The sequence below is a fragment of the Aphelocoma coerulescens genome (genome assembly GCF_041296385.1).
Source record: "Aphelocoma coerulescens isolate FSJ_1873_10779 chromosome W unlocalized genomic scaffold, UR_Acoe_1.0 ChrW_unloc_scaf_5, whole genome shotgun sequence".
In the NCBI taxonomy this organism is placed as follows: domain Eukaryota; kingdom Metazoa; phylum Chordata; class Aves; order Passeriformes; family Corvidae; genus Aphelocoma; species Aphelocoma coerulescens.
The window spans coordinates 2,109,987-2,127,483 of record NW_027184084.1 but is presented as its reverse complement, the minus strand read 5'-3'; the positions used below and the strand labels follow the sequence as shown (position 1 = coordinate 2,127,483).

Here is a 17,497-nt window from a genome sequence, read left to right as displayed (position 1 = left end):
AGTAAAGCTTTCAATACTGCCTCTGCCAGGATCCTTCTGGACAAAATGTCCAGCCCACAGCTAGCTAAACACATCATGCAATGGGTGAGCAACTGGCTCATGGGTCAGGCACAAAGGGTTACATTGAATGGGGTGACATCAGGCTGGTGACCTATCACTAGTGGGGTTCCACAGGGCTCCATCTTAGGCCCTGTGCTCTTCAACATCTTCATGAACGACTTGGACGCAGAACTGGAAAGGATGCTAAGCAAGTTTGCAGATTATACAAAAAATGGGAGGAGCTGTTGACTCCCTTGAAGGCAGGGAGGCCCTGCAGAGAGACCTTGACCAATTAAAAGGCTGGGCAATCACCAACCATATGAAGTTCAACAAGGGAAAGTGGCAGATTCTGCATCTGGGATGGGGCAACCCTGGATGTTTGGACAGACTGGGGAATGAGATGCTGGAAAGCAGTGCCGCAGAAAGGGACCTTGGGGTCCTGGTTGATGGCAAGTTGAATATGAGTCAGCAGTGTGCCTGGGCAGCCAGGAGGGCCAACAGTGTCCTGGGGTGCATCAGGCACAGCATCGCCAGCCGGTCAAGCGAGGGGATTGTCCTGCTCTGTTTTACACTGGTGTGGCCTCACCTTGAATACTGGTGCGGTTTTGGGCACCACAATATAAGAAAGATATAAAGCTATTAAAGAGTGTCCAAAGGAGAGCAACAAGGATGGTGAAGGGCCTTGAGGGGAAGCTGTATGAGGAGTGGCTGAGGTCATTTGATCTATTCAGCCTGGAGGAGACTGAGGGGAGGCCTCACTGCATTCTACAACTTCCTCATGAGGGGAAGAGGAGGTGCAGGCACTGATCTCTGATGACCAGTGGCAGAACCCAAGGGAATAGCCCAAAGTTGTGTCAGGGAAGGTTTATGTTGGATATCAGGAAAATGTTCTTCCCCCAGAGTGTGGTTGGGCACTGCAACAGGCTTCCCAGAGAAGTGGTCACAGCACCAAGCCTGACAGTTCAGGAAGCATCTGGACAATACTCTCATGGACATGGTGTGACTTGGGGATGGTGCTGTGCAGGGCTGGGAGTTGGACTCAATGATCCTTGAGGGTCCCTTCCAACTCAGCTGATTCTATGATTCTGAGAGTTTCCAGCAGACATATGGCAGGTTAAAGTCTCCCAGAAGAACAAGGGCTGGTGATCATGAAAGATCAGCCAGCTGCTTATAGAATAATACATTCCCCTCTTCATCCTGGTTGGGTGGTCTATAACAGACTCCCACTGGGATCTCTGCTTGTTGGCCTCCCCTTGATTCTTGCCTATAGGCACTCAACCTGATCATCACTATCCTTGAGCTCTATACAGTCAAAACACTCCCTAACGTACAGAGCCACTTCACCACCTCTCCTTCCTCACCTGTCCATTCTGAAGAGCTTGGAGCCATCCATTGCAACACTCCAGTCATGTGAGTCATCCCACCATGCTTCTGTGATGGCAAGTACGTCAGAGCTTTCCTGCTGTACAATGGCTTCCAGCTCCTGTTTGTTACCCACACTGCTGCATTGGTGTAGATGCACTTCAGCTGGGCTATCAGTTTCATTCCCAACACTGGCCTGCCAAATAATGATTTTGAGAAGAGGGGAGTAGAAAGGTCAAAGGAACTGCTTGCCTTTTTTTAATTCTGCCCTTCAAAACAAAACAAAACAATATGAGCAACAACAATTTTGATAAATGGAAAGGACAAACTAATCAGAAAATATTATTTGTGAAGATAAAACTTATTGAGAATTTTTCAAAACTTAACGAGGAGAAAAGCTTTCAGGCAATTTCCATTTGTAGAACTGCTATGTGTAATAGGTTTTATTCTAGATATTAGGCATTAACATTTAAAACATTTTTCTTTTATGTTTAAATATTTTTTTAAATATCTAATGCACCCCTTTGAATGTCCATGTATGATAGCACATGGAAAGAGTCTTAAAAATGGAACAGCAGTAAAACAATATGCCCATCCCATATCTTCGACCTCTAATAATGACAGTGATTCAGAGCACCCAGTCTACATAGCCAAAAGATTTAAATAGTTCATGAGGAAATGTATGGGCTTCCAGAAGGTGCTCAGAGCTCCTAAGATGTGTTTTTAACTTTTAAATAATGAAGCTCCTTCTGCATCATTGCCAACTTTATGGAGCTGTGGGAGGTAAAGAAAAGCTGAGTTGCCCAGGTCTAGCTGGGAAGATCTTCATACTTAAAATAGATATCAATTTGCAGAATAAAAATTTGCAGAGCATTTTGCAAGCATATTATTCTGTGAATGTATTGTTATGATCCTGCAAAGACTTAAATATAGCTTTAAAATACTATTTAAATTAATGTACTTAGTTTTAAGCATGGTGAATGTGCTTGTTTGTGATATGTTTAAGTCTTTACAGGCAAGATACCTTCGCTAAGAGTCATTAAAAATGCAGGAATTAGAAACAAGTCTCCAAAGTAACTAATAAAAGGAATCAGTATCTGGAATGCAGTAAAAAGGACAATTTCAGGAGCAAGTAAAAGCTGAATTTTCCAATCAGTGAGACTAAATAGAAGTATGCATGAAGCTTTTCAATTTGTGGTACAGTAAATATGCCATGTGCTTCTCATGAGAGATTCCTTGTTATTTGTAAACAATCATTCAAAGAAAAATCTATATTCAGAAGCAGTTTTGGAGATCTGCCATAATGCTATTTTCTCTTTTTGGTGACATAATATACTGATCACTGTGAAAAAGCTTTTTATTTTGAAAAAAAAACCAGTAAAAGAATTTGTGGTACAAGATTCAAAAAAGGAAAGATGAAAAGGAATTCTGTACCAGGAGTAAGAAAATTAAACCCATAGTACTTTGTACTTTCCACTTTATAAGTTTATATTCATCTTTTCTTGGACTGGATTCACACGTAGAAGTACTTTTCAAAAACAGGTATTAGAGGGAAAGAATTATCAGAATTATACAGATAAAATATCTGTAGTGAACTTTAGAGTAAATTAAGAAACTGAACCACAGTATTCAATGTTGTCATTTGTTGTTTGCTTTAAAACTAAAAGGAATACAAAAGAATTTGGCCAGCTATTATAAAATCCTGTTACTGTGAATAATTCCATTGCATCTAACACTCCTGCTTGCATAAAGCTATAGAAACAATTTATTATGTTTGGGCTTCGGAGTCCTACTGTGTAACAGAGAATTGAGAGGTGAAAGATGACAGTTGCTCTTTCACAGCAGGAATAACTAGCTCAGTACTTGTAGTTACATCTCAACTCAGAGTTAATTGTCGCAGATTGGTAAGAATTTTCAATATGTGTTGAATTTTCTGCATGTTCATTCGTCGGAGGAAATAACTTTCAGGGATGGGACTATGCAATTACAGGGATTTATTGTTTAAAATAACAAACGCATTAGTCAAGGCATGAGATTTTACAATACCTCCGAATAATGGCGAATAGTCACAAGATTTAGAGTTACATCGTAATTTATAACTTTCTAATCCAATAGGCCCTTAAAATGACACTTTGTTTTGGATTAATGACCTATCACCTGTGGCACTTCTCACTGCAATGCAGCTATGGCTTGACCAATAACTTCTCATGTCACGTACACACAGATGTCTCTATTATACTGGTTTCAGCCCGAGAGCAGGCTGACCCACCCCACCCCAACATTATACCATCTACATTCTTAAACTATATAAAATCACACTATTATATTTAAAACCCTCCACCAGAACACCCAGTGTACATTTTTACTTATAACTATAGGAACACAGGCTTGTAATCCTTTTGCTTAAGATCTATAAATCTCTGTCAATTAAGCCAGACCTAGTCTCTTCCAGGGTTGTAAATGAAAGCCTCCTTTAATTGCAGGAGTTGCTCCTCTCCGGTCTCCCACAAATATGGAACTACAGTTCTTTAAAAAATTATACAATCTAGAAGAGGAAAATTTTTTAAAAAATCCAAATTTAGAAATATAAAAAAGATTATGATTTTCTAAGCAAGAAAAGAGATAGTTCATGCTGGCATGACAAAATGCAACATTTAAGATACAGAAAGAGCATTTCACATTCAGTAACAGGATAAAATATTTGAAATTATACATGAAAAATGGGAGAATGGAAAAATGAAAATATTCAAAAAGAAAGTTTTGATATTTAACTATTAAATCCCAATATTATTAATCAATACATCTAATCCTGCCAATATTGTAAATGAGATGGCCTCATCACCTTTCAAAAATCTCATCTAGCTGAAGTCTGAACTAGCACAACAGTACCACTATAACAATCTCTTCTTTTGGTAACTCAAAAGAGATGAAGTTCACAGAAACAAAAGTAGAACTGTAAATACTGTGCATAGGGCTTCCAGTCACAAAATATCACCATCTATAAATAAAACACTCCCAAGGCATGCAGCCATGCTGCTAATCTAGGAGGGAAAAAAGCTGTGAAGTCATTATCTTTCCCAAGGACAAAAAAAGTATTGGAGAAACTCTTGAGCTTTTTATAACCAAGCAATGCCTATGGATATAACTTATGGTCATCAGCTAACTTGTGTTCATCAGTTATATACTTTATATCAAAAAGTCAAAGCTTTTATAGTAAATAGGCCTAAAGTGTGTGCTGAGTTTCAGACTATGGTTTGTGGAATTTTGATTGCTTGAGAGAACAACTCTTCTGTCTTGCCTAACATGTCTCTGCTCTTTGTGCATTACTGTCTTTCTGATTTCTTACATAAATTTTAATTTTAATTAATCACTTCAGAAACTGAAATTCTCAGTGACCTTTTAAAATGACTATACATACAAAGCACACTTTTAGATGAACATTAATTTTTAAAATTTTTTTGTTTGATTTTTATTTTTCCCCCCTCCAGTGCAAAGTTTAGAGAATGCATTTTCATACCTAGAGTATAATTACACTTGAATTTTGGTACTTAAAGTTTTAGAATTAAGTCTTTTGATCATTTGCTTTTTTTTTTAACTGTTAAAGTCCAAGTAAGCAAACAAATCTGTGCAGAAATAACCCTTTACATTGTTATTATTATATACTGTGGGAAAAATTTTGTTTGAAGTGCATTAATATAGTTAGCGAAATTACAGGAGAAACACTCTAATATAGCAATAATTACTGCATTCACTGTGCATCTGAGAGGAGAGGGGGAAAACAGTTTTCACTCATTTTGGCCTTTAATATTGTGTCCAGGTTTCCAGGATTCTGACAGCAGAACCCAGATAACACTGATTAGAACCATAGGGTTTTACAATAAAAGCTAAAATATTGACCATATGATGGCAAAAGGTGATTAACTTATTCTCTTCTAGCTACTTTCTGATGAAGTTGGTGGTGTTGTGGAGGAGGATCTCCTTCTTCTTGACAAAGACCATGATCGCTCAGCACTGTAGGCAAAATGTTTATAATTTTGTATCTGAGCCTCGAGGAGATCCTTCTGTTGTTGGCTGATTGTCTGGCTAATCAGTTCAGGGAGAGCTTGAATGCTGCCAATTAGAGTTTCCAGTTTAGTCTCCAGAGTAACAATTCTCTTCTCAAAATCTTCACTTCTTTCATTTAAGTCAGAAATCATGTCATACATGATGTTTTGAGTCTGAAAGTACAAGGATGTAAAAAAGGTTTAGAGACATCTTACAGATATTGTAACGTGCAGTGCAACTCAACAAGGTTTCTTACCTTAAATGCTTTTGCATTTCACAAAAAGAAGATATGAATATTCTAACAAGATCTAGTCTTTTGAAATAATTTTACTTTCAGATGTATGACAGACCCTACTGGTGATAAATTTGTTGAGCGGAAATGTAACATTGATATTGTGAGTTGCATTTTAAATGTCAAGCTCTTATTGAATTTGATGAAACGCCTGACCCTTTTAGAAGTTTAGATGCTTAGAAATTCACCACCATAAGATTTGTGAACAGGATTAGTTGTGTAAGCCACAAGGAGAACAAGGCTTTCAAAGCACGGTGATGCACCCTTCACTTTTTTCCTTTTCCTCTGATTTTTAAATACCTTCATACTTTTAAATAGAAAACAATTATCTTGTTTTCTCCTTATACTGTGCTTGAACCTGTTGTAATAAGAGTAGTTGAGTGGATTGTTTTTGAAATGTAGAGCAAGGAGTAAAAACAAGTGTACGCTCCTCTACTTCTACCTTCCCCTATCTATCTGTCCTCTGCAAAATGGTGTTTGGTAACAGGAAGTCAATCGGGTAAACTTTAAAATGTCATAATTCTTAGTACAAATGAAATCTGAAGTATGTTAATTCATAAAGTCTGTAAGTTTCTATTTGACTTCCATTTGTTTCTTTTATAATTAATGCAGGGAAATTACTAAAACTAATGACTGGATTTCTCCCTCTTGTAGATTGAGACTTCAGATTAGACATAATCAAAATTTAAAATAACTGGTCATAATTCAGTAGATAAACTGACTGAAGTTTATAATCCATTATAAAGGAATGAAACATTAATTGAATGACTACCGGAAGTTTAAAGCACAGCAATATCAGATAAGTGTCTATAATGCATTTTCTCTGTCCTGTATCAAGATGATAGCATAATTGTTGAAAGAAAACAAATCTACACTTAATAATATCTGAAAAGTCCTTATCAGTTGCCAGAAGCAGAGTGAAATGTATTTTCGGTAACTGAAGTTGTCAGGTGTTTCTCTACTACAAAAGAGGAACAAACACTGAAAGTTTGCTTTGATGTTGCACTTTAAATTGATCTGGGTTTTGAAGTGCCTGAAGACATTCGTATGAGAAACCCTGGGGAAAAGTGTATAAATATTTCTAATGAAGATTCAAATTAAGTTCATATAAAATAACTATTGCAGTCTAATGTGAAGCATGGAATGCTCTCAGCTCAGCACTGTAAATCTTGTTATTGTTTTATGTTTTTTTAAAATGCAACATTTAACAACAGGCAAGTAGTGTGTGTTAGGTTATGTGATAAAATTCTAATCTGCACACCCACAAATGAGCAGAGACAGACAGTGACGGGTGGGGGATCTGAATAATACTGGCTACTCTCAGGCCCATAAAAGGAGCCAGCAGTCCATAACCATCCCATCTCCACGAGCACAGAGGCAGAATAGAATTGAATCAAATAGAATAGTTCAGTTGGAAAGGACCTACAACAATCATCTTGTTGTATTTCCTGACCACTTCAGGGCTGACCAAAAGTTAAAGCATACTATTAAGGGCATTGTCCAAATGCATCTTAAACACTGACAGGCATGGGCACCTGTTGCTGTTGCACAGGGACGGCGAAAAACAACATAACTTCAGGTCAGAGAAGATGGTTGAAGCCAACCCCTTTAATGCCAAAAACCCATCTTTTATAGCATGGATTGCAAAAGAGAAATTACATGATTGGCCCCTTGGCTAGCCACCCACCACAGTGAGTGGCTGAGGGGTATAACCACCCATTTCAAAATATTATTCTCACAAGACTGAAAACAATTCCATTATTCTCACAACATCCTGCACCTGTGGATAGTTTACCAAACCATCTTTCTCTGTTTCTCAGCTAAAGCATGAGAAAGGAAAAACTTCACAAATGCTTCAGCAGCTGGAAAATTCCTCTGCTCCTGCCTTTTAGCATCCACAGGCATCAACTACTTTCTCTAAGAAGCCTGTTCCAGTGTTTGACCACCCTTTCAGTAATGAAACGCTTCCTAATGTCCACTCTGAACCTCTTCTGATGCAGCTTTCAACTATTCCCATCCATCCTGTCATTGGATACCAGGGAGAAGAGATCAGCAACTCCCTCTCCATTTGCTCTCCTCAGGAAGCTGTAGAGGCCACCCCTCATCCCTCTTCTCTCCAAACTAGACAATCCCAGTGTCCTTAGCTGCTCCTCATAGGACATGCCTTTTACCAACTTAGTTGCCCTCCTTTGGATGCATCCAAGTGTTACAAACCAGTTTAAATACAGAAGAGCAAAGAAAACTAAGTCTGTGAATAAAACGGATTGAACCGAGAAAGGTTCAAAATATACCGCAAAACTTCATTAAAACCAAATGAGGTTAGATGTTGGTACCAAAAAAAGTGATATATTTTAAGAGGGAAAGAGGGAGAGAAATAGAGAGAGAAAGAGAGAGAGAGAGAGAAAGAGAGAAAGAGCAGGTCCCTTGACTTTGCTCTTCTTGATGGCGAAACCAGCTTCCAGGAGAATTTGGATTATTCTCTCTCCTTTCTCAAACACTTCTGTTGCGGTGTTCCCCATCACAATGATGTCATCAATGTACTGCAGATGTTCTGGAGCCTCACCCTTTCCTAGTGCCATCTGGATCAGTCCATGGCAGATCATAGGACTGTGCTTCCACCCCTGGGGCAATCGATTCCAGGTGTACTGCACACCCCTCCAGGTGAAGGCAAACTGAGGCCTACACTCGGGTGCCAAAGGAATGGAGAAAAATGCATTAGCAATGTCAGTGGTGGCATACCACTGTGCTGCTTTCGACTCCAGCTCGTACTGGAGCTCCAACATGTCCGGCACTGCAGCGCTCAATGGTGGAGTCACTTCATTCAAGGCACGATAGTCCACTGACAATCTCCATTCTCCTTCCGATTTGTGCACAGGCCAGATGGGGCTGTTGAACGGTGAGTGGGTCTTGCTGACCACCCCTTGGCTCAGTCAGGACAGGACGAGAAGTAAAGAATGTGCTCTACTCTGCAGCCGCGAGCCATGGTCTGTCCTGGAGCCTTTGGCAGAAAGTGCCTGGTGAGACTCTGTTGCTGCCTGTTCTGAGCTTCCCCTCCCCCTCCCCCTCCCAAAGACACTTGCTCCTGCCCATGTGCTCCGAGCTCCTTTGTTCTAAGCGCGGGCAAAACCAAATGTAACTCAAACTCTTTAGCAGTGTCTGATTGGCCGCTCACCCCGCGTCCGCCCCAGTCCTCCCCTTTCCTCTTCTCCGAATAAAAGATAGTCGAGGGGAGGCTCCACCCTCTCTCTCAGCTCAGCTTTTCCTGTGAACATCACTGGTTGTCTGTCTCATTTTAAAGCTTCTAACTGCAGGAAATTGAGCAGGCAGGGAGCTATATTTCTCCCTCTTTGCTTCTACTGCTGGTATTTGCTTTGCAGCTGATACAGGTACCGATTTTAGAGCTACTAAAGTGCTAGATTGCCTGTACTACCTCTCTAGGCTGCTTGAGGCTTTCTAAGGCATTGAAATACAAGCGCTAGCCGGTATAAAGCTGAAAAGATACCCTCCACAAGACTCGAGGTCGACCACTAGGATTTTGGAGTTGAAGCTACAGAGGGTCTGAAGCCAACTACACTCCCACAGAGAAGGAAATCTTGGCAGCCTATGAAGGAATCCAAGCTGCCTCAGAGGTAATTAGCACTGAAGCACAACTCCTCCTGGCACCCTGACTCTCGGTGCTAGGGTGGATGTTCAAAGCAGAGGTTCCCTCTACCCACCACGCCACCAATGCCACATGGAGCAAATGGATTGCTCTCATCACACAGCACGCTTGTATCGGAAAACTGAATCGCCCTGGGATTTTGGAAATAATCACAAATTGGCCTGAAGGTGAAAACTTTGGTCTTGCTGATGAAGAAGAACAAGAACAAGTGATACGTGCTGAAGAAGCTCCACCGTACAACCAACTGCCATCAGAAGACACACGCTGCGCTCTTTTCACCGACGGTTCTTGTCGAATCGTAGGGATGAAAGGAAAGTGGAAAGCAGCTGTATGGAGTCCCACACGACGGGCTGCAGAGGCTACTGAAGGAGAAGGCGGATTGAGCCAACTCGCTGAACTCAAAGCTTTTCAACTAGCCCTGGACATTGCTGAAAGAGAGAAGTGGCCAAAGCTATCCCTCTACACTGATTCATGGATGGTAGCCAATGCTCTATGGGGATGGCCGGAAAAGTGGGCAAAAGCTAATTGGCAGCATAGGGGAAAAATAATGTGGGCTGCTGAAGAGTGGAAAGACATTGCTGCTCAAGTAAGAAAGCTGGTTGTGAAAGTCCGCCATGTAGATGCTCATGTCCCCAAGAGTAGGGCTAATGAAGAACACCAAAACAACAAGCAGGTAGATCAGACTGCAAAGATAGAGGTGTCTCAGATAGAGGTGTCCCAGAAAGACTTAGATTGGAAACATAAAGGAGAGTTGTTCCTAGCTTGATGGGCCCATGATGCCTCAGGACATCAGGGCAGAGATGCCACCTATAAGTGGGCACGAGATCAAGGGGGGGATCTAACCATGGACAGTATCTCCCAGGTGATCCATGACTGTGAGACATGCGCTGCAATCAAACAAGCTAAGCGAGTGAAACCCCTGTGGTATGGTGGGCGGTGGTCCAAATACAGGTATGGAGAGCCCAGTGCGGCTCGCCGGGCTTGGAGTGGCCCCGCTGCGGCCCCCCTACCTCTCCTCCTTCCTCCCTTGTCCCTGCCGGGACTAGCCTCGGAGAGGCCACCTGCCTAGAGGCGCAGGGATGCTCTCATCTTCCCGGCACTCCGGAGGCTTCTCGCTTCCCCCCCCCCCCCCCCCAGGCTGGGTTTGAGCACCCCAGCATGGGCTCTTTCCTAAACCCCTTCTCCTCTCCCTCATTCGCTGTTTTTCCCGAGAAACAAACTGCTGTGCCTTTCACAGACCCCAATCCCTTCTCGCCCCAGTTTTCCCCCCCATCCTATTTGAGTCCCCTCAACCCCTTCTTGTCTGCTCAAGATGGCGCCGGTAACCTCGTGGCTGTACCTGCCATCTTGGGAGAGGACAAAGGACCCTCCACTTTGTGTCCCCTGACCCCCCAGTTTCCCGCCGCTTCACACAGGTCCGCCCTCGGCCCCTCTCCTGCTCCTCCCCCTTCTCTCCACCCCGTCCCTCCCCCTCCTGCGTCGATGGGCATTCCTGCATCGGGCCCCTCCCACCTCATTGGGCCCCTCCTCCTCCCTGGCTCTGCCCTGCCAGCTCCTCCCCGCCCCAAAAGCTCCACCCCCTGCCTCCCAGTGTCTCGTTCCCACGCCTCCCCTTCCGGTTCCCACGGTCTGGGACCCAGAAGTGGGGATGCAATTCAGGTTCAGGCTGCACCAGTTGCGTACAACCGAGCCGGAGCGTACCTCCGACAGGAGCCCTTCCCTCATGCCAATTTAAAGGCGCTGTGCAAAGCAAGGAAGGAGTTTGGTCGAGAGTCCCAGTACTTTCGGAGCTTGCTTCTTGCCTCTTTCTCCCCTAGAGTTTTGGTTCCCCATGACATTAAGAATGCAATGGCTTTCCTCCTTTCCCAAACTGAATATCTTCTCTGGGAGAGGACATGGAAAAGGGCATTGAGAGATCTTCTTGCTTCCTACCAAAGCAATCTCCAACTTGCAGTGCTCTCTTTAGACCACCTTTGTGGGGAAAAGGATTGGAGTAAGCCCCAAGATCAAGCTGCTAATATCCCTGAAGCAGCCCTGCAGGACATCAAGCAGGCTGCACAGAGAGCTCTGTTCCTTACTCCCACCACTGCTGCCCCTAAGACCCACTTCACACAGGTCTTGCAAGGGTGATCAAAACCCTTTGTAGAGTTTGTAGAGCGCCTCACACAGGCTGTTCGTTCCCAGACAGAGGGGCATGAATTCCAACAGCAGCTGCTGACTGAATTGGCCTTCTCTAATGCAAATGAAGCCTGCAAGGCAGTTCTGAGAGCCCTACCTTTAGATCCTCCTCCCACCTTAGATCTAATGGTAGAAACCTGTGTAAAGCTGGTGTCAATCACCCCCGAAATTCAAAATAATAAAAGGGGGAAGTAGTGGGGGTGGTGAGTCAAGGAGGGAAGCCTCCATCCCAGAGCAGGTGTCACCGCTGTGGGAGGCTGGGGCATTGGGCGAAGGGATGCAAAGAACCCCAGGCAGTAACACCTGTGCCTGAGCCTTTTATTCCAGGTTCGGGCCACCCAGGGCAGGGATGCTGCTGCAGCCACCAACAGAACGCCCAAGCACCACCCTTGGGAAACTGAGCAAACAGCGCGATGCAGCTCTGCATGAGGACATAAATGGAGCTGCTGTAACATCAAAAAAGGACAATTTACAGGACTGGACTGAAGCTGAGCTGGTTGATGCAGTAGTTCAGTTTTACACCTGGAAGATGGGGAAGATGGTGCTAATCACCCTAACCTCCCGCCTCCTTGTTAAACAGACTGGTGATAGACTTGTTCCGGCCCGAGTGGCGATACCCATCCCGCCGGAGTCAGATGTTTATTACTGAACTTGCAGCATCGGACTACCCGGGAGTTCAAGTCTTCCCGTCCATCCTTACCACCGATGGGGGGGGGGGGGGGGGGGGGGCTTGTGTCCCTGGTTGAATGTCATCATGCTCCTCTTTTTATTCCAGAAGTTTCTACAATCGCACAAGGATGAGTCATCCCAAAAGGTTGCCTAACAACCCAGCAAGAGCCACAAGTGTTCTGGGCAGAAGTGATGGGACCCAATAGGCCAATTCTCAAGTGTGAGTTGAGCCAAGGGAGTGAGCAAGTTCGCATGCCAGGTATGGTGGATACCGGGGCAGACGTCACTGTAATTTCTCGCAGAGAGTGGTCCCAGACATGGGAACTTGAGTCAGTGGCCGGGAACATTGCTGGGATTGGGGGTAAAGCTACAGCTTTAAGGAGCACACAAAATGTGACCATCCAGGGCCCGGAACGCAATTTGGTTACCATCCGGTCTTTTGTTATTGACACAGGGTTTACCCTGTGGGGTAGGGATACCTTGTCCCAGTGGGGAACTCGAGTTAGTGTTCCAGCAGCCCAGGGTTTTTAGGGTGGGCCACTGTTGAGCGCGACCACCCACGCATTAATTCTCTAATGGAAACAGCCATATGGGTGGAACAGTGGCTGTTATCCATCGAGAAACTTCACGCCCTCGAGTCCCTCGTGGAGGAGCAACTTTCCAAGGGCCACATAGTTCCAACTAATAGCCCTTGGAATTCTCCCGTGTTCGTTCTCCCAAAATCGAAAAGAAACGGGTGGAGACTCTTACACGATCTGAGAAAAATGAACTCATTCATGGAAGACGTGGGGTCCCTGCAACCAGGAATGCCCTCGCTGTCAATGCTCCCAAGTATGTGGAAGCTAGCTGTCATAGACATCAAAGACTGCTTTTTCCACATACCTCTACACCCCAACAATGCTCCTAGATTTGCCTTCTCAGTGCCGTCTGTTAATCGGCAAGCCCCCATGTGCAGATATCATTGGACAGTGCTGCCCCATGGCATGAAAAACAGCCCCAGCATTTGTCAATGGTATGTTGCGCGGGTCCTGTCCCCTGTCTGGAATCAGGCTCCAAAGGCAATCATCCTTCATTACATGGATGACATCCTTGTGTGTGCCCCAGATGAGACGTGCTTAGACCTAACCCTAGATCTGACAATTCGAGCAATTGAAGCCGCAGGTTTTGTAGTCCATCCCGACAAGGTCCAGCGCCTGTGCCCCCGACCTACCTTGGCCTCCGGATCCATGAGATGACCATCGCTCCCCAACAGCTTGTCATAGCTGACGAGCCCCGGACCCTCTGCGACCTTCAGCAACTGTGTGGTACAGAGAACTGGGTCCGGCCCCTGTTAGGGATCTCCACAGAAAGCCTCGCCCCCTTCTTTAACCGGCTGCAAGGTGATGCTGGGTTGGACTCTCCCTGATCCCTAACCTCAGAGGTGTGAGAGGCCATTGGTAAGGTCCAAAAAGCTCTTTCCACCAAGCAGGCACACCAGATGGTACCAGACCTGCAGTTCAAATTCATAATTATGGGCCAGCTACCACACCTGCAAGGCCTTATTTTTCAGTGGGATGAGAGGATCAAGGACCCCCTCCTAATCATAGAGAAGGTGTTCTTGCCTCATAAGCCATCCAAAAGCATTACCATGCCACAAGAATTGATGGCGCAATTGATAAGAAAGGCCAGGTCTCATCTCCGTGTTCTTGCAGGGTGTGATTTCGTGTGCATTTACATGCCATTCAAATTAGATGATGTTGATTTTGCTCTGCAGAGCAGCGAGTGCCTCCAGTTTGCCCTGGATAGCTACTTGGGGCAACTCTCTAGCCACCACCCGCTACATAAATTGTTTAATATTAATTTCAAATTAGTTCCTAAATTGTTTCAAAGCAACAAACCACTTCGAGCCCTGACAGTTTTCACAGATGGGTCAGGGGCTTCTCGTAGATCTGTTCTGACTTGGAAGAACCCCCAAACATCTAAGTGGGAAAAAGCTGTTGAAGTAGTTGAGGGATCTTCTCGAATTGCAGAGTTAGCTGCACTAGTCAGGACCTTTGAGTGATTCCAAAAAGAACCAATAAACATTGTCACTGATTTGGCTTATGTGGCTGGAGTGGTGGAGAGAGCAGAGCACTCAATGCTCAAAGAGGTCTCAAATCCTAAATTATATGACTTGCTCTCACAGCTTGTCTTTCTGCTGTCCCACTGGGAGCAGCCCTATTATGTAATGCACGTGAGGTCACACACCGATCTCCCAGGTCCTATTGTGGAGGGGAACCAGAATGCCGACGCCTTGGCCGCCCTGGTACAATTTGCATTGCTACCGGGAACGTTCCAACAAGCAAAGTTGAGCCATTGATTATACCATCAAAATGTCCCCGCTTTGGTTCGCATGTTCCGTCTTTCGCGCAGCCAAGCTAAGGCCATTGTGGCGACTTGCCCTGACTGTCAAAAGCATCAGATCCCATCCCTAGGGTCCAGTGTGTGTCCACACGGTCTCAATAGCTGCCAGATGTGACAGACTGACATGACTCATGTCCCCAAGTTTGGGAGGTCTAAGTATGTCCACGTCTCCATAGACACCTTCTCAGGAGCAGTTTTTGCCTCTTCCCATTGTGGGGAGAAAGCAAAAGATGTCATCAAACACTTTCTGCTGGCATTCGCCACTCTGGGAGTGCCAGCAGAAATCAAGACAGATAATGGTCCAGCATACGTCTCGAAGAACCTCCACCAGTTCTTTGACACGTGGGGAATTCGCCACACTACGGGTATCCCTTCTTCTCCCACGGGCCAGTCTATAGTCAAGCATATCCATCAGACGCTCAAAAGAGTCCTTGCCCAGCAGCGAGGCGGAGCAGAGACTAATTCGCCCATTGAGTGACTCTGCAGGGCTCTCTTCACCATTAACTTTTTAAATTGTTCCTTCAAAGAGCCCACCTCCCCCCCCCCCCCCCCCCCGTATACCGGCACTTTAAAAATTCAACCAGAGCTAAATTGTAAAAAAATCCGCTGGTGCTGGTCAAAGACCCTGAAACACATAAAATCGAGGGCCCGTTCAAGTTACTAGCTTGGGGGAGGGGGTATGCTGCCATGTCAACCCCAGCTGGACCAAAGTGGGTGCCAGCAAAGTTCATCAAGCAGCACCCGACCTCACTGAACAGTGATGACCCCAAAGCCACCGCCTGGAAGAGGCACCGACACCGGATGCCATCTGAAGAACTTGCCACCCTCTTCCTGCTGTTCCCTTTCCCTGAATGTTTTCCCTTTTACCCTACTCCCTAACTTCCCACACCTACCACCATCTGTTTCAAAATAATAAAAAAGGGGGAGATGTTGCAGTGAACCATGACCATCCCCAGGGCCAGCCCCAAAAGCCCTGAGCATTCATAAGGCTGGGAAAAATACATAAATCCATGCCTTACCTTTCAGCTGCATATCTCCCTTCCCCCATATCCAGCTGCTTTCCCAGAGTGACCCAGGGCAAGCTCTAAGTTATTGAGCATCTGATTAGTCCATGTTACTCCTCCCCGCCTACCCCTTCCTCCATTGTCTGTAATCTCTTCTCCCTGCCCCGGTAACACCCCCTAGCTGATGTTTCATTGGTTACTGTGTGTTTTCCATGCCTGCTTGTCAGGGTATAAACTGCCTTGCCTGGCTGCGTTCTTGCTCTTGCTCTTTCTGTCCTTGCAGGATCTTGCCCTGGAATAAACTCTTTTCCCACAAGAGGCCGTCCGCTTTTCCCTACCTCCTCGGCGCGCATCAGCCATCGGGGTGCGAGGCGAACCTGAACTGGGGATTTGCCCATTCCCCCGTGCGCTGCGATCGGACTCCATCTGTCCCACTCAGAGCAAGAAGCAGCTTGCATGGTACCAGGACAATCGCTAGCCACGGGACGGTACCACTGCAGTGAGGGTCCCCCACCACCCACTGCCGAAAAGTTTAGAATCTCATGGATTAATATATGTTTGGGCCAGGTGGAAACGCCCACATGCCTCCCACGGGGAGGGCAAGTTTGACACTGTCCCTTGCAACATTGTGGATCTGTTGCATCATGTTGCAGTGCTCTGGTGCAGGGTCTCGGGACCCCTTTGGGGGGGACCTTTGATAGGCCATGACAGCCCCTCTGCTGTCCTTCACGTGGATGCGGCTTTTCCTGGGGTGAAGGGGCCCCTGCAGCTGGGCTCCTTTGCACAGCAGAGGATGGGCGTTCACTGCCTCTGACCAGAGGCTTTTTACTACACACCCAAAACCTCTCCTCCCCCCCACCCTTTGATGTGAGGGTCTGTTTGAGCCTAGCAGCTGATAGCCCTGGGACTGTGGTTTCCAGCCCGAAGGGGATAAGCTTGATCCAGGGCCTTAGTCAGGGTGTGGTGGTTTTCTCTGCAGCTTTTGTACAGTTTTGCTATAATAGGCAAAAGTCCTTCATGAAGATGTTTAAGCCATAAATTATAACATTTCAGTCTCCAACACCAAGTAACTTCATATCCTTCTTAAATTGTGGGGCTCAGAACTGCACACAGTTCTCAAGGTGAGGCTACACCAACGCTGAATACAGTGGGATAATCACCTCTTTTGACTGGCTGGTTATGCTGTGTTTAATGCACCCCAGGATGCAGTTTGCCCTCTTGGCTGCCAGGGCTCACTGCTGACTCATACTGAGCCTGCTGTCAACCAGCACCCCCAGATCCAACGGTATAAAGTTTATGAACTCTATGAAATTTAACAAGGGCAAGTGCCAGATTCTATATCTGGGACAGGACAACCCTGGTTGTGTGTATAGAGTAGGGAATGAGAGGCTGGAGAGCAGTGCTGCGGAAAGGGACCTGGGGGTCCTGGTCGATGGCAAGTTGAATATGAGTCAGCAGTGTGCCCTGGCAGCCATGATGCCTTAGGTTTTAACTTTTATATTTTTCAGATTCTGTACTGCTTAGTGTGTAACTCTGAAAGTTTCTTGTAGCCTGTTAATTTCTGCTCTCATGCTAGGTAGATATAACAAAGCCTCTCTGGGCCTGCTTTCCAAGGACACCAAGACTGTCCTAGGCCAAAAGTATAAACTAAAGAGCCACTAAGGGGGGGGGGGGGGGGGTAAGCTGAGGGGAAAACTGAAGCTTTAATTGGAGAATTAACCCTGATATGCAAATGAACCAAACCTATAAAAGAGTGAAGAACTCATGACCTGTGGTCCATCTTGGGGTCCATTTTGAGAATAGCTTCAGGCTCCCCAGGGTGTACCTTTGAAGGCCTTTCAAATAAATACCTACATTTATTCCCTT

General features: G+C 45.3%; 1 protein-coding gene across 1 annotated transcript in view; it reads right to left on the bottom strand.

The window, feature by feature from the left end:
• Window positions 1-5,333: 5,333 nt before the first annotated feature.
• Window positions 5,334-17,497, bottom strand: part of LOC138102919 (small conductance calcium-activated potassium channel protein 2-like) — an 827,954-nt gene continuing 815,790 nt past the window's right edge. Inside the window, exon 9 of the mRNA XM_069000710.1 lies at window positions 5,334-5,618. Coding sequence (XP_068856811.1) covers window positions 5,334-5,618 — 285 coding nt within the window. The remainder of the gene's footprint in view (window positions 5,619-17,497) is intronic.